The sequence below is a fragment of the Solanum verrucosum genome, unplaced genomic scaffold, assembly GCF_900185275.1.
Source record: "Solanum verrucosum unplaced genomic scaffold, falcon-dt-bn FXZP01000252.1, whole genome shotgun sequence".
NCBI classification, from domain to species: domain Eukaryota; kingdom Viridiplantae; phylum Streptophyta; class Magnoliopsida; order Solanales; family Solanaceae; genus Solanum; species Solanum verrucosum.
Genome location: NW_026019988.1, coordinates 5989824 through 6007960, shown reverse-complemented (window position 1 = coordinate 6007960; position 18137 = coordinate 5989824). Strand labels below are relative to the sequence as shown.

The following is an 18137-nucleotide window of genomic DNA, read 5'->3' as shown; positions in this document are numbered from 1 at the left end:
CCTTCCCTCAGTACAAACATGCAATAGACGTTACGTTGCAAGAAATGAAGTTACATCTTCAAACTTGAGTATAGAGGGAGCTAGGCTCTTAAGGATTTTGACAGACTCTGAACCATCCTTCCCTCAGTACAAACATGCAATAGACGTTACGTTGCAAGAAATGAAGTTACATCTTCAAACTTGAGTATAGAGGGAGCTAGGCTCTTAAGGATTTTGACAGACTCTGAACCATCCTCCTCTCAGTACAAACATGTAATAGACGCTACGTTACAAGAAAAAAAGTTACATCTTCAAACTTGAGTATAGAGGGAGCTAGGTCCTACAACATAGTCCACATGGAAATTGGTTGTAAATCATCTAATCAGAATCAGCTACTGTTCTGAACTGTCTGTGACTGGCATCTCTCCTCTGTTTCCTGTGTAGGAAGGAACTTACGCAGAGAGCGGTACTGCAATCGAACATTCTCACCACTGTCCATAATCTTAAGCAAATACCTGGAGAAATTGAGAAGATTATTTTAGCGATCCTTAAACAAGGAGAATCACACTTCACTGTCAGTAAAGGAGAATGTTCCAGCAACTTTTTAACGCGGCACATTTGTCAGGAAGTGTAATTGTCTCAGGCGTGATCACTAGCAACTGAAATACGATTCTTTTCAATATAATGGAATATGACATACGTCACAATTAAACAAAAAAAGATTCATTTTTTCATAATGGACTAAAGACGCCTAGTGACAGAATTTAATTGAAGTTTTTAGAGGATAACTGAACACAGGAATCACTTTTCTTCAATTGTTGCTTACATATTTCAGTTGCACACCAACACACACATCTTCATGAAATGAGGTATATCCATTTCTTATACTATTAAAGATGTGAATTGGACTAAATTGTGTGAGAAAATAGCTGTATGGAAATTAAGTGGTAAACTATGACATGAACATGGCATTGATAGACTTACAATGACCCACAGAAAACGACTACATTGCAGAACCAAAGCCTACTCAATTGATATCAAATGATGGCTCAAGTTTTGAGCTGTCAAATTCGTTACTTCTCTAAATTGGATGGTCTTGCGCGTGTATCACTAAGATTTCAGTAATTTAAGCTAAACACTCACTGCACAGCATATTCCATGCAATACATGTTAATGATCTAAATTGACATTCAAACTGCAGTAGATAAGCAAAATATTAACGAAATGCTTAGGCAACTAACCAGCCATTAAGACACTGTGATGTGATTACAGCTTCCTTTCCAACAAATTTATCTGGTGTCCTCCGATTTCCCTGCACAGTTCCGCATTCGCATTACTGTAATTTGGTGAATCCTTTTCTATAGATTCCAAGAATTTAGAATGCACAGGCGCAAAGATCTCACCCTTATAAGAACTTTCTCATTCACTGAGAATGGATACTGAACACCTTTATGGGGTCCATTTTCAGAAGGAAGCTCACCATTTTCCTGGAAGGATTAAAGAAATGAGGATTTTCAAATAATCATTCACAGGTATATTCAACAAAGATAATTTCAAATTTCAAACATTTATAGGTCAATGAAGCAAGAAATTTGTGATTTGCTCTAATCTAAAACAGAGCCTAAATATGGATGAACATAGATATCACTAAATCCAAACTTTTTCCGAGGCCAGAAAAGGATAGCAAAAACTGGATAAGCCTTTGCTTTCCCAAAACCAACTATGCAATCTGCCAAATCTACCAAAGGGAAGTCCTTCAACAAGGTTTTGACTTCACTGTCAAAAGAAAAATATACAAATGAGAAAAGAACATAAACCATTATACCATGTTAAGGTACATAATCAACATTATCATTTTCACTAGGTAATTTCCAAATATAAATCCTGTGCAGTTCAGATCTAACAAATCCTTCAAAACCCTTTTTGCATCGAGTGTCAATCCGACGCGATTTGGATGTGGGTGTCCGATCCATGCTGGGTTCGTCAAACTAGCTTGGGTACTTTGACTATTCTATAGCCAAGAGCACTTTGCTATTATATGAGATAACTTATAAAAAAATATTACACAAAAAAGATGATTATACAAGTTTTAATTTGATAACTTCAATTAGCTGTCAAATATATACTTATATATGTTGTACATTTTGTTCTTTCTTAAAAGCCACCCATAATCCTATCCATATTCCTGAATCCTACGATTTAGGTAATGGTAAATCCAACTTTTATATCTGCTACCGTATTGGGTGCCCACACCCATATCCGAGCAACATAGCTTGAGATGGAAAATTATCCAAAAATTGACTAGGACATATTAACCATGTCATTGCATAAAAGTTAAAACCAGATTAAGATAGTTCCTTTTACCAGAAAACTGAAGACAATGAGCTCTACTACGCAGTTTGGATAGACAAGTCTGCAGCAAAATGGGGAAAATCAAAGCTTACCCTAATGTCTCCCACTTCTTTTCGACGCTTTCTAAGAGCTGCATTGTGGAAAAGTCTTCGGTCATCCTCATGCTTCACTGCTGCAGCCGCAGTTCTCAGCACTGAAGATGAAATTCATAGTGTAAACCAGATGGCAGAATTAATGAGAAAAATCATTGAAAATTGAGTAAGAGATACCAGAAGAGAATTAATTAGAGTGTATTGGGAAACAGTTTTTTTTTAGAAAAAAAAATGAAAGTCTGAAGGAGAAGAAGATATGTATAAAATGTATAAATAAATGGAGAGAGAGAGAGAGAGAGGGAAATAAATGAACTGGAGCTAACCGTGGTTAGGAATTAAGGAACCACGCTCAATTTCAGCATTGCAGAGGGTACATCTTGCCTGTCATGATGAGACGAACGTGATTATGTTCTTGACTCATTCATCACTAACCCAAGAAATGAAGACAACAACATGAAACCAAAAAGGAAAATGATGTTCAAGCAAGAGTTGTTTCGTCCATGAAGCAGTTGCGCCAATATCCCACGTATGGTTTGCTCAAAGTCTGTGGTAGCTCATACCAATTTATAATCTTCATATTCTTATGAGAACAGAAAAAATAGCTAGAGAAGAAGACAAAAACTCCTACCATATCAATAACCCTTTTCAGCATGAGACCACCAAAGGAATGTCCGCATGAAACAAACATAGCATCTTCAAGGAATGCGCCACTGCAATGTTTCACATTGTAACAGTAAAGTAATTATATTTTCCAGATGCAAGAAACTATACACTAATAAGCCATGCATATGCTAATATAAATCATGAATGGAGCTAGAAAAAAACAGAGATACAAGCTTGGCGTGAGGAGGGTGGGGGTTAAATAAACAAGAGACTACGACTATCAAGTTCAATTAAGGGGGCAACAAAAATTTCCAGATTAACACTTGACAAGGGAAGTTGAAACTAATATGCTTAGTCCAACATTCTGTGTACTGCAGCCACTGTTGTCATGCACTATTTAACTAGTTTAAGGGCCAAGGAAGAGTAGGAAATATAGCTTTTCAAGAGCACAATATATTCCTACCTTTCCATAAGAAAACACAGATGCAAGTTACAAATTCTTTATCCACTTCTTGATTCTATTCTGGTTAAGTCTCAGCACGGGAATTGATGTGTTTCTTTTAATGCTTTAGTTGCTTTTAATGCTCAAGTTCCACTCGGCCTCAAAATGCGTGAAGCTGCTAAAAATTTGCAAAATAGCACTGCAAATCACCTGAAAGCTTTTTGCAATCTCACAACTGTTATGAGACCCCTCACTTCTGCACATTTTGCAACATGTAATAGCTCTAATCTAAGTGATATACATGCATTTGAAAATAAAGCTCCACGGCTCAAGATGCAGCTTTCAATTGTTTTTTATATTTAACCAAAGGCCTCTTTTTGGCTCTATTGATATTCAACGTTTTTCAGATCGGAGGGAACTCACAACAACTCAACTAACAGTGGTAGAGGTTTTGACTTCTCTGCTTATTGTTTTTCCTCTTTTGGAGGTTGGGGTGTGAGCCGCATGTAAGTTAGACTTTTGTTATATACTTATTTATTAACTCCACATGATTGAGGGTAGCAAAAAGTCTCTGTAAATATTTCCAGCATGAGAAACCAGAGCTAGCTCAGTTCCAAAAGAGTCGCACACGTTTGTTCAATATCTCATAGCTCCTGTAACCAAACCACATTTCTTATACGAATACCATGCATAGAGGGCATACCAACTCTTTATACCTTTCCAGCAGTTTTGTTTGCAAATATAAGCCATCTATAATGTTATGTCTCTCTTAGTTTTACAGTTGCCTAGCATTTTTTCCTTCAAACATCCCTTATACCAACTCTTTAGACCATTAGAATGACAAAGATATGTTTTTTTTATAAGAGCAGAGATTATGTACTTGTTAGACTCTAAGTCTTTAGTGGAGAACACATCCTGTTTTTGTTCTATAACGGTACCCTCTTGATACTGTTCATCACCAAACTTACTACATTTCATTAAAAAGAAAAAGTTATCTGCATTATTTTGCTAGGAAATTTTTGAAGAAAATATAACCTTGAAAACTTCTGCAAGACCTTTAGTCAAACTAGGCCAGCATTTCTTAAACTTCTTGCTTTAAATGGAAGTAAGGGATGTCAATTTATTAGATTAAAAGTTTGAGACTAAGAAAGTATAAGATGTTTAATATACTCATGCAGTAAATATGCTGCTATATTCTCTTCTTTTTTTTCTTGCAAGTAAATATGCTGCTATATTTGACCAGAAAAGAAGGAGAAAAGTCGATTTGACAAATTAAAACTTACGACAAGGGATCTGAAAGAACACTTCTGAGTGATGGTTCCTTATTTAGATTGTCTCGGGCAACCTGCAGATCCAGACCAAGAATGAGATGTCTGCTTATGTTGTATTCAGACCAAAATATCCATGGTCCAATTATTGTGGTATCAACCACCAATATAGGAAAGACATACTAACATAAAGGGTTTTTGTTTCCACCACAAGAACAATTTTCACTTTTTGTGCAATTACAAAAGACGTGTTATGTAAGGAAGAGTATATCCAACTAAAGGTTCAAAAGAGAAGGTAATTCCAGGTCCAGTATGTAAAGAAGCGGACAAGTTCACAATTCCACATTGATATTTCCTTTTTTAAGATTGTCTCGAGTCACATGTTGATCTTGACCTATAATGAGATGTCTCCTCTTCTCCTAGAATAACATTGCCTATTCATGCTGCATTCAAATGAAGTTATTTATGCTCCAGTTCATGTGGAATTGATCATTCAAGGTAAACAAAGAACATCCATATTCCAAGGAAAATATTTGTCCAAGTAAAACTACATTGTCGTACGGGAGTTGAATCTCCACGCTCAGCATGCAACAAGAGAGATGTTGAAAGAGAAAAAACATGAGGTAGGGGACCAAATCCCCCTAGGAGGTCTCATGTTTTATGTTAGATGATTAAACATGAAGCATGATTAACACTAGATGCTTCATTGAAATGAAGTTGAAGATAGTTGTTTCTTTTCTCTTTGGGATGTATCGGATCACCTAGCACTGTCAATGAAATTTTTCAGGAATGGAATGGTTACGAGATGTGCGAACTATCGCGGCATTAAATTAATGCGTCATAAGATAAAACTCTTTTGCGAGAAAGAATGAAAAAGCGTATACTTAGGAATACGACAAGAAACAGAGAACCAATTTGGATTTATGCCTGGTAGATAACGGAGGCTATATTCTTGGTAAGAAGAATGGTGAAATTTTATTGCGAAAGGAAGAAAAATCCACATATGGTATTCATTGACCTAGAGAAAGCATATGATAGTGTCCATGAGACGTCCTTTGGTGGTGATGGAGAAAAAAGGAATTCATAATAATAATATAGATATCATGAAGGACATGTATGAAGGAGTCGTCACTAGCGTGAGAACAGTGGTAGGAGATACAAGAGGTCCCCAAAACAGTATCGGAACCAGATTGTCGAAATGGAAATGTTACCAGGGTGTTATGTGATGGAAGGATGCTTACCAAAGTCAAAGGTAGGTTCTACAAAACAATTATAAACCACAATGCTATATGATAGTGAATGTTGGACCGCTAAAGTCCAACATATCCACAAGAGAAGTGTTGCAGAGATGTGGATGCTAAGATGGATGTGCAGTCATACAAAATTAGATAAGACTAAAACTTTCCACATGTGTCAGAAAGTTCAAGTAACACATAGTGAGGACAAAGTGAGAGAAGGTAGCTGTCATGTCTTGTGTCGACCTATAGATGCACTTATTTGCAACTGTGAAACTATTCTTGATTAAAAGTGTTAAAATCAGAGGAGATAGACCTAAAATCACATGGAGGAACAATTTCATTATAGTCAATGCAGACTTCGCTAAAGATAAGGCACAATGGAGGAAAAATATTCCAATAGGTGATATTTACTAGTTGGGAATAAGTTTGAGTCCCGTTAGAGGACTTCTATTATTATTTTGTTTCAGTCCCGTTAGAGGACTTCTATTATTATTTTATACTTCTTTACATATATTAAATTATTTTCACTTTTACTTTTATTTCGCATGATGATACATGAATTGAGCATAAATGGAATAGTGAGGATTCACATAGAAGATCTCAACTTGTTTGGGACTGAAGCATAGTAGTAATTGTGAATGGTTACAAGATCAGGAAAGGGATGAAAACGCTTCGAACGATCATTCTTTAGGTATGCTGGGTTCTACAGAGAGAAAGGAAGCAGAGGTGCACCGGTACAGTAGCTGAAATATAAGTACCTTAGATTCTAGTCCTCTGGTGTATAAGTTAATAGATGCATACGATGACCAGAGCTCCATCGGCGTTACTCAATTACAGGAGGAAAATGATTGTATAGGGTGTTTCGAAACTGACTAACACCATCTTAGTGCTGGTTTTGCCATATTAATGAACTATTTTTTGTACTGATCGGTAAAAAGAGTTGATAAGACTTGAGAGAAAAAGGAACATAATTTGATTATGAGGCACTCACACCTAAATTGAAGTTTTTACTCAGCGCAAAACCAAAACAGACCCCACAGCATTCAAACTTTGCAGAAAAAGGCTTTTGCCTGTGCAAAGAAAAACACCATATGACCATCTGAAAAGAAATAGCACTTACATAAGCATTATCAGTATTGCTACAAAGCATGTCTTCCTCGGCTGAAAGGTCATCCATAAACTGGCTTACAGATATTGGCACGTAGCTATGAGGAATAACATGACCAGCAGCTGTAATCGGAGAACAATCCAGTATTGCATTGCTCTGAGGTATAAGCCTAAATGCAAGTGATGTCCTACAAGATGTAGCTGAACAGCTCAGTATTTGAGTAAACTGAATTTTGTAAGCCACTTAAAAGCTCAACAAGCCCTGTCTACCTTCCACCACAAGTAGTGCCCACATAATTATCAGCTGAACCCCGGTATACGGCTGCAGGACGAAGACCGGCAGTAGCATGGCTGAGAGCTTTCCCAGTAAGCAATAGTAAATCCCCAGGAGTCAAGCCACTATCTGCTAGATACCAACGACCATTGGGATCACAAACCTAGGGATAAAAAAGAAACAAGCAAGGAAAATGACTGATGGCACAGAGGATCGAGAAAGGAGGCTTTTTATATATATATATATATATATATATATATATATATACACACACACACACACACATAGATAGAGAGAAAGAGAGAGAGAGAGAAGTTGTAACATATTATTTGGAAACTATGCACAATCTGAAACTCAAATGAAAAATCTGAAAGAAATCAACAGGAATACCTGAAGACCAGGAGCATCAGATGAAACTAGTGTCAACAGCCCCTTCTCCACTTCACCATTTGTAACTAGCTTCCCTCCTCCAATAGCTCCTTTCCCATTTTGAGAGGTGGTATTGGAGAAGGTTGCAACAACAACAGATGAAGAGGCCTCATTAACGGGCAGCGGATTATCATCAAGCAAGTGATTGAAGACACTACAGAGCACTATGTGTTTGGTCAGAATGCATTTAAGACATAAAGAGGATCTGAATGATATGATCCAGTCATGACAGAAGTTCTTACTCGCTTCGCAATCGAAGATGCCTTGCAATTGCACATAAAGCAGCACGAGCTGCCCTTCCCATGCAGCGGAAAACTTCAGTCATGCATGGGGGAGAAGAGTCCATGTCTTCCAAAGGCCTAGCATATGAAAGCTGATTATCAAATCATTAATCCCATGTGGAAGAGCGTCTAACCCTTAAATTTGAGATGTTTGAGACTACTCAAAGGAAACTAGACAGGCTTAACAAGAATGTATTCAAATTCAAATCAAGGTTGTTTTTTTTTATCTGTTAAGTAATTGGTTAATAGAAAAAACTAAGCATTAAGATGGTGCTTGGTATTGCATACAGAGGGAGCCATCTATACAAAAACAAAAAAGAAAGGCCCCCATCACTTTCGATGCCACACCTGTGTCGAATTCTCCAAAAATACACTACTTTTGGAGAATCCGAGACGTAGTTGTTGACATTTTTGAAGAGCCTGAGCATCATAGTTATTGACAAGCACAATGCAAGTTCAGCTGTTGTACACTAAGGAATAAACTATCTTTTTAGCAAATAGACTTCAAATTTTTTACTATTTCTAAGCCATTTGCATCAAACAAATCCCTCTTTCTGACCTCTGCAAACTAACCCTGTCGAAAGCAATGCCAGACATGGAAATAAGTTCCCTCACTCCATTAATCATTCACATATTCTGACTCTGATTGTTTAAGACTCTTTTTCTGTTCCTACATCTCTAGAAGAATCAGACTTCTCAGCTTTATCACAAAAAGGTATCAGAAAGTGTCAGAATGGACTTTCTCAGAACAAAACACTAGCATGATCAAGTTTCTTTTACAGTCTAGAGCACAAACAAACATTATGCATCAAGGTAACATACTGAGGAGTGAGGGGTACTGATGACCAACAATCAATTACATTCGTTCACCAATCAATCACCACTCCATCAATTAGGCCTCAAACCCAAAGTAGCCTCCTTTCCTCTCTATTCATATGCACATACATAAACGTTGTAATCAAATGAACTTTTAGACTATTTTTAAGCAACTCTCAACCTGCTGCAACCCACTTTTTCTTGGTTTGGAATTAACTATGCATTGTGGTTAAATTCTACAGCTAAAAAAAAAGGGAAAAAGAACACATTTTGCTTCTACTCCTTACCTTCCAGCTCTGTATATATAAACCCCACGACCACTCTTGCCCAAAGCAGCCCCACCAGCGCCACCCCCACCATTCTGAGCAACCGCCCTCGTCTTAAAAAAGTACCTAACCGACTCCAACCCACACCGTAACACCGCCGTACCTTCACCACCGAGCTCAATCACCGCAGCGTTATGCCGCATAAGTGATCCTGAAAGCGCTTCCACAGCCCGCAAATAAGGCCCAACCGGAGCTCCATCATAAGGTACAATATCGGTGAGCTTAACCCGTGCTAACGGCAACCCATGTTCCACAGAAGGCGACCCAATTGAAGGAAATTGCTGGGTATTTGAAGTAGATGTGTTGGGGGATCTAAGAACGGAAGCTGAAGAAGGTGGAGGAGGATTGATTGGGTGAGTTGATGGAGCAGTGGAGTGATGATGCTGATGCTGATGCATCATGACCATAACCATGTATCATTTCCGTCTGTATATGTGCTTGATTTTTGCTATAATTGCGTACAAACACTGTGAAAATAGAGAGTTGAATTAGGGTTTATCCCGTTGGAGAGATGAATTTTTAGAGAATTTTGCAAATGGGAAAATGGTGAGATTCTTAAAAAGGGAAATTTGAGAGGTTTTGGCTTTGCAGAAAACTTGAAAATGGGAGTTAAAGCACTGAAAGAGTGGTGAAGAAGACGAAACCGTTCCTCTTTTTGTTCTCTTTTTTTCTCCTTACATTTGGCTCTTGTCAATATTGAACTTCTATTTTGTTTTATTTTTGTCATCATTCTCAAAACTCAAATTCGAACTATAATTTAGACGTGAAACAATTTTCTTTTTATTTTGATTTGTGTTTATTTGGATATTTTTTCATTTTTGTAATTCAAATTCAAGACTTCTCATCGCAATTCTTAGAGACATTACATGTGTAGGATGGATGAAATCGAGATCCGCATTCGAAATTTCATGTGATAAAAAAGATTTAAAGACAAATATTACAGAGTGGTGGTTAGATTGGCTTATGTTGTATGAAGCGGAGTGTTGGCTGGTCAAGAACTTCCATGTTTAGAAGATGAAAGTTGCGAAAATAAGGATGTTAAATTGAATGTATGACATATCGAGAGAAATAAGATTAGGAAAGAAGATATTCCGAGTAAGATATTTTTGGCCTCAACAAAAGACAAAGATGCAGGAAACGAAGTTGAGATAGTTCAATAAAGGAGATATACAAATGCCCCCAATGAGAAAATGTGAGAGGTTGGTTCTTCCTTGGCATATGAATGCCTCTTTTTTCTTGCTTTGAAATCTAAGAAAAACAAGTGGGATAAGACAGTTCTCTCAAAAACAAGACTCTCTATCTTCACAAAATAGAAGTAACGTCAACGTATATAATGGAATTATTTATTAATGCTTCTCTCTATAACAAACCAATCCTTTATAACGAAAATCACATAGATGTATGATCCTTCTTTAAAAAGTTAAAGAGAACATCAAGGAAAAACTAAATTATTTCTTCAAATCAGTCCAGCCCTTTTATAAATTACAATCTGAATCTTTTTGCAAACAAGGGTCAAAAAGACAGTCTAAAGAACTACAAATGGCATTGTATGGCCATTTTTCAACATAATGTACACTTGAAGACCACTCTGTGACTCCTCATTTCCATACAAAGACTTATTTCTGAAGAATGATTCCTTTGCAATTAGCATAAATAACAATGAAAACACAACACTTCAGATTTTGTCGTTTCGACCCCAAGCAAGATCAATAGAAGTGCTTGAGGCATTTCATCAATGCCTCGGTGTGCTCGGGCTTGCCTACAGAGACACGGACATATCCCTTCAGCTCCTTGCTGTTGTAGTGACGGATCATCACTCCCATAGTCGCAAGGTCTTCCTGCAACACGAGTTTCTACAGTTAAAATGTAGGAGAGACTGGAATGCGAATGCATTATGTACTGGCCAACTGCGCCTTCAAAATCGCATAACGATATATTCATAATACAGATGCAATACAAAGAAAGGGTGAGCATGGGGACTATTATAAGCATCACTTCACAACCGTGCCTTGATATAAATGTCAACACTACTATTACTACTACAACCTTATGCATCAAACAACAATTCTTCAATCTCAACCCATTTATCTCCGAGTTATTCCACTGTAAAAGACCTCAAATACGTCACATCCTCAGTCTTATGTTAATTCACTGCCTCAGTAGTGATTGGTCATCTCTTGCTTAGCATAATCATCGAGTATCTTGGCAATCGAACAAACTCTCTGTAATTCCATGCACTACCATAACATAAAAGAAACAAGGTAATCTATTAAAATGCTTATACTTTATTCATTTTCTTTAATACTTCTTTCACCTTGGTATCAAGCTTCTAGATAGTAATGTTTAGCCCAGGATGAAAAGCCATGAGACCAATTAAATAAATAAATGAATCGGAACAGAAGAAGCAACAGAATTGACTTTACAAGTACAGAATTTGGTGATATAAGCACGTTTACCTTCAATTTCTTAGCATCCATTCCAGACGTAACCTTACAGAGAATGAAATTAGAATAGCTAGGGTATGGATCAAGAAACGGGACTTCTTTCAAGAGATTAAATAGCCTCTCCCTTTCTTGCACCAGTGCCACTTTCACATTCTGATATAAATGACACAATAATCAGTAAAACTTTCCAAAAAAATGATATAGTTACTTATAAAAGAGATTGGAACATTTGGGCAAAGTTATTCAGTAATGCACAGTGGAAATGTTCCATATCCTAAGATACCTCCAGATACGTGGGGTTCTTTAAAGCAGCACAAGCAGCAACTTCAGCAGCAACAGACACATTATATGGTTGCTTTGCTCGCCAAAGGAATTCAATAATACTCTGTGGAAAAGCTCCATATCCTACTCTTAGTCCAGCTAAACCTGAGGATTGGGATACCACTTAAATTAGTCAACTATACTTCAATCCCAACCACCCATTAATGACAGCACTTGTAAACACTAATTTCGTGAATAGGATACACAGGAGATGATGATGTATCAGCCACCAACTTATAAGATCTTGCACTATATCAGCAAAAGAGCAACAAGAGGCATACGGTTTTTCCAAGCACACATATTGCATTCTCTCATAGATGTCAAATGGAAAAGAATGAACCTACCAGCTCTTTTGCTGAACGTGCGAAGAACAATCAGATTTTCATGCTTCTTCACCCACTTCATCTTTGACTCCATTCCAGAAAACTCAACATATGCTTCATCCAATATTACCAATATGGGCAGGTGAAGTATTTTCAAAAGAGTTTCATCATCAATTATACTGTTCAACAACATGATAGATTGTCTCAATAGAATAACAGCATAAGGGAGGTAAGGTATCTATTGAAGTGTGTGGCCATCTCATATAAAAGCTTAAGCTGTTAGAAAGATCACACTTTTAATTAGTTAGTGATATTCTCAACACGCTCCCTCATGTGGGGCGTTGATTCTTTTTCATGGGCCAAGCACGTGGAAATTCTTTTTAATTTGGGTGGCGATGAGATTCGATCCCAGGACCTTTGCCTGATCTGATACCATTTTGAAGTGTGCTTATGTATAATGCCAAACAAACTCTAAAGAAAAGAAAAGTCAACGCAGTGGACAGTGAGCAAATTTACCGTCTAAATACAATATAAATTTCGATTGTCCTATTCCCTTGGGTGCAGAAATACATGCAAAAATCTTCTTTCAAAAAATAAAATATATGCAAAAATATGGAAAGCATATAAAAAATTATCTGCATCAAAATGTTATTTTGATTATTTCAATAAAAAAGAACTAATAATTGATCAATTTACGTCATAATTGCTTATAGCTCTTTTTACACCAATGATGTCATTATTTTTATTATTATTGAGAAGTAATGATATTCTATAAATGGTAAAACAACAGTAAGATGGTGAGTTAAAAATTACAAAGTGTGCAAAGCCCCAACCATATCTAGCATGGAATCTACATCATTTACAATGGCCATGTTGCACCAAAAAAACTAGCAAAGAAATACAATTTTGTTTAAGACCATGTATGTTTCTATGTTTGCCTTCAAAAAATTAGTATGTTTCTTTCCATCCATATTGTCCACCAAACAATGATGGGAATAGTATCGAGACCATCTCATTATTGGTGTTCTCCCCCAATTAAAAAAAAATCACAGTATTACTGGCTAAATTGAAATTCTAGTAATAGTTTCCTATTAGTCATTTTTTCCATCTCACGGACTTGGAAAATAGTGAAAAAAAAAAGAAAAAGGAAAGGTGCAACTGAAAGCTTTGAAGATGATTAGAGCTTAGACAGGAGGGGTTGGGGGGAGAGACACTCTCACATGCAGTACAATCAAGGGGAGCAAAGTACAACCACAATGAGAAATAGACCAAGAATACAATGTAGCAATACCTCCCATCAGGATTATTAGGTGATGTCAGAAATATGCACTTCGGTTTCTCAAGTTCAACCACTTCGGCAATCCGTTCTACATCCAGGCTGAAGTCTGGGTTCCTAGGCACTGCCAGTTTGACAGAGCTACAGATAAACGTATTGATAAAAGTTCCAACAATAATTATCGCAATGAAGAAAATTAGAAATTATCAGCTTATTTCATTTTGCTCCATGCTTTAAAGATCACTTTGTCTGAATGTAGAGTCTGCATTTTCATTATACGCACTCCATTTCTCTCTTAAATTTCACAGTTTCACAGTATAGTATTACCAAGCAATACATCATTCATGGGAAAGGTCAGATGATTAAGTAACAACAACAACTAACAAGCTGTAGTGATTCCAATGCAACTACTTGTTATGAAAACTATCAATCCCCCATAAAGCACATATATAATCAGCTTACAATGATGAAAGCTAGGAATCCAACATCCTTTGGGTGAAAATGATTAGATCACAGTAGTTGTTTCAGGAATCAAAAAGAGCTGATACCCAACCATAAATAGATGTCATCAGATAATGACGGTATTTTACTGATAAAAAAAAACTAATGTCAGAGTGTTTTATCTAATGTAAAACCAAGTTATTACTCGAACTAAGAGACAATAGGATCTTATCTCTTTCTCTCTCTCTTACATTTAGTTCCTTACTTCTTCTGCATACCATTTATTTTTCCAAGATTTCCCATAATATATTCAACCAAAGATGATTTATTGCACCAAAACAAGTCCAAGTCGATGATTTATTGCACCAAAACAAATCCAAGTCCCAAGACTCTTCTAGAAGAGAAAGGATCTAAGACTCGGTATGATAATAATGAGGAACATAATTAAAAATCATACCCTTGATGACACCTGCTCCATTTACAGCTGCATCAAATTCATACATTGTGAAAGTGGGTGGGCAGTCAACAATCTTGTCACCAGGATCCAATACGCATCTGCAGCAGAGAACAGTTAAATATCTGAACTGTAAGTCAAACAAGGACTATATATCTCAACTTGTTGTAAGCATTTAGTTAGACTTTATATAAAAGGATAGTCTAATCATGATATTTACCTCATTATCAAATCAATGAGTTCATCTGCACCGCACCCTGCAAGAATATACTCAGATTCAAGGCCAGAATCTTCAGCAAGAGCTGCACGCAATGTACGGCTTTCAGGATCAGGATAAATATATGGAAATTTCATAGCCCCCAAAGCTTCGTTTACCTGCAAGAACTTCAACAGCTTAAAATTGAGAAAGCGGAAAATAAATATACAAAGATATTTTTCCATTAAACAGTGGGCATTGCAAAAGATACTAACTTGCCTCTGGGGGAGGTCCATAGGGGTTTTCGTTAGCGTCTAACTTAACAATGTCCTCTGGCTTTCTACCAAGACGAGTGGACAACACCTGTATAGGTGCAAGCAATTTTTCAGATGCAACAAGAAAATATCACATCTAACACATAAATATCAATCATGTGGTGGTTATTAACTCATTATATCCCAGAAAAATGAGAAGGAAAACAACAAATATATCAGAATTTCCTCACAACACCTTTCTTTGCATAGCAGACACATGATTCAATCCTTACATTAAATATTTTTTTCCAGAGAGACAGAGGGAGAACTTTACATTTCATGTCTATAAACAAAAGGAGAAAAAAGAAAAAAAAAATTGTAAAAAACAAACCTCCTAGCAGTCATTTGGCCTATCTAGCTAAGCTAAGTAAAGAAGATATGACTAATTCCTGTATGCCTAATGATTCAAGACTCAAAGGGTCTATATTGTATAAAATTTAGCTTACTTCCTCAGAAAATAATTCAAGACCCAAAAGATGATATACTGGAAATTACTGTGCCAAGAAAATATATTTTTCACTAAGTAGACTTAATTACTGCAAATATCACACATTTCAATAGCAAACAGTTGGCAGCACGACTTGTATTCACAAAACCTGCCAAGCTGATAAACCAACAATCACCCACTAAATAGAGGAGAATATCCAATGTCCCTAAGGCTAAATGCAATATAAAGATAACTAGATAGGATGCTTAGAATGGTTCACTGAAACCATTGACAAAATAGTCAATGACAAAGCTCAGATGCCAGATAGAAGCTGCTTCTCCCCACCCTGCACAAATCTAATGTTTCACATTTTTAGTTAGTATCCTTTCAAATTTCACAAGTTTCAATGGTTCCCTTTTAATGAATACCCTCTGCCAAACCAAGAAAGCCAATGACATTCAAATTCCTATATAAGTTCCCCACCCACCCCTAAAGTCCTAGCTGCAGCCCTGAGCATTGCCAGTAGTGAGTTCAAGTTCTCAAAGTCCTCCTTTTGGTTTGATTATTTAACTTGATTCGCTCAACACAATATAAGGTTAACTATACAACTACAGCTAAGCTTCAGTCTCAAACAAATTAGGATCGTCTATATGAATCTTCACTGACCATATTACTTCATATAAACTCATCTCATGGCAATATTATACAAAAATATAGTTTTTTTAAAAATGTACAAAAAGTTCTTTATACTTTTTTTTTTTTTAAAATGGTAATTGTTTCTATTTTTGTAGAACAGTACATAGGTTGTACTGAAACCCGTATTTACAAAGTTCTTTATACTTTCTACTAACATATAAATCTCTAGAAGGTTGACTATAACCGGTACATTGTCTCCTACAATACAATTAGCAACGACTTTAAGTTCTACGCACTAAGAATATATTTATACAAACAAGTCACTTAAAAGGTGATTGCAGGTACACTATTTTTTTTCTTTGATGACCATGGTGTTTCAGCCAACTTTCGCACACCTCAACTAGTTCCATGGGATACCTGCCACCTCCCACTAGCAACAAGTACCACTATTTTTTTTGTATGACCATGGTGCATGAGTCAGCTGTCGCACACCTCGACTAATTGCACGAAATACCTAACACCTCCCACCAACATCAGGTATCGCTATTGCAGGTAACACTATTTTCTTCTTTTTGATGACCATGATGTTCGAGCCAACTTCTACACACCTTGACTAATTCTAAAGGATACCGGTCACGTCCCTCCAACAACAGGTACTGCTATTGCAGGTAACACTCTTTTTTTCTTTTTGATGACCATGATGTCCGAGCCAACTTTCGTACACCTTGACTAATTGCACGGAATACCTAACACCTCCCGAGGCTATTGCAGGTAACACTATTTTTTCTTTTTGATGACCATGGTGTCCGAGCCAACTTTCACACACTTCGACTAATTCCAAAGAATACATGTCACCTCCCACCAGCCACAGGTACCGCTATTGCAGGTAACACTACTTTTTTCTTTTTGATGACCATGGTGTCCGAGCCTACTTTTATACACCTTGACTAATTCCAAAGGATACTTGTCACCTCCCACCAGCAACAGGAACACTATTGGTTGCATTGATTCATATATAAACTCCTTTCATCTATAAATAAAGTAAAACTAAATGTAATCAACCATACAACAAGAAATAAGAAATGGATCCTACAAATTCACCTCAAATGGCAAAATGGGTTGATAAGGGGCCAATTTAAGAAGATGGGTCCTGATAAAAGAACCTCCATTTACACTAGTATATATTTTTTTAATGATCATGGTGTCCAAGCAAGCTTTCGCGCAACTCAACTAATTCAACGGGATACTGCTACCTCTCACCAGCGACAGCTACCAGTATTGCAGGTAACACTATTGATTGCATTGATTCATATATATAACTTATAAACTCCTTTCACCAATAAATAGAGTAAAACTAAATGTAATCAACCATACAACACGAAATAAGAAATGAGTCCCAAATCCCAATACTCACCTCAAATGGCAAAATGGGTTGATAAGGGGACAATTTAAGAAGATGGGTCCGAATAAAAGAACCCCCATTAACACATTGTTTCTGCTGATGACTCTCCTCTTCTTGCACTGACACTGAAGAGGCCATACAAGTAATTCTCCTCCTCCGATTTCCTTCTATTAAAGAACTGGGTTTTGCTCTACCAATGCAAATAGATGAAATGTTGCATAATTCAATCACACCCATCAATCGAAACTTGTTATTTCCTGCATTCAAAGTTCATTTCTTGAAAAACTAAACGCAAAATCAATAAATCACTACATATAGAGAGAGAGTCGAGAGAGAAACTGTATATAAATATATAGAGAGAGAGAAAGTAGAGAGAGAAACTGGTACAACTGGATTGCCGGCGGGAGAGGAACAAGTTTTGCAGGCAAAGGAGACTAGGAGAGTGATGGTCGACTTGCCTAAGGTGAAGTGCATTAGTAGCCATTTTTAGGGTTGTTATTTAAAACGTAACCAATATTCGCAAATGTATTTAAAATATAGCCACAATGTAAACAGAACGACCACATTTCTAGTATGGTAATTCAAGTTCTAATGTTTTGAATTGCTAACTCAGAGTGGTTTAAGGTGTGTGAGTGGCTAAAAGTATAAATATATGAACTTTTGCAAATAGTAGTTAGGGTTGTTTGACAGTTGATT

General features: G+C 36.7%; 2 protein-coding genes across 2 annotated transcripts; both read right to left on the bottom strand.

Moving 5' to 3' along the window:
- Window positions 1-277: 277 nt before the first annotated feature.
- On the bottom strand, window positions 278-9797 carry LOC125818646 (uncharacterized). The gene is made up of 12 exons (XM_049498159.1): window positions 9169-9797; window positions 8027-8143; window positions 7746-7938; window positions 7352-7518; window positions 7095-7269; window positions 4752-4813; window positions 3052-3133; window positions 2747-2804; window positions 2424-2524; window positions 1383-1466; window positions 1221-1291; window positions 278-494 (listed from the first exon to the last, which is right to left on the bottom strand). The coding sequence occupies exons 1-12, from the start codon at window positions 9618-9620 to the stop codon at window positions 368-370; spliced, it is 1689 nt and encodes a 562-aa protein (XP_049354116.1). The 5' UTR covers window positions 9621-9797; the 3' UTR covers window positions 278-367.
- Window positions 9798-10537: 740 nt separating this feature from the next.
- LOC125818667 (histidinol-phosphate aminotransferase, chloroplastic-like) lies at window positions 10538-17877 on the bottom strand. The gene is made up of 10 exons (XM_049498179.1): window positions 17829-17877; window positions 17454-17698; window positions 14942-15025; window positions 14687-14841; window positions 14470-14567; window positions 13587-13695; window positions 12317-12474; window positions 11935-12077; window positions 11664-11804; window positions 10538-11045 (listed from the first exon to the last, which is right to left on the bottom strand). The coding sequence occupies exons 2-10, from the start codon at window positions 17676-17678 to the stop codon at window positions 10914-10916; spliced, it is 1245 nt and encodes a 414-aa protein (XP_049354136.1). The 5' UTR covers window positions 17679-17698; window positions 17829-17877; the 3' UTR covers window positions 10538-10913.
- Window positions 17878-18137: the final 260 nt, after the last annotated feature.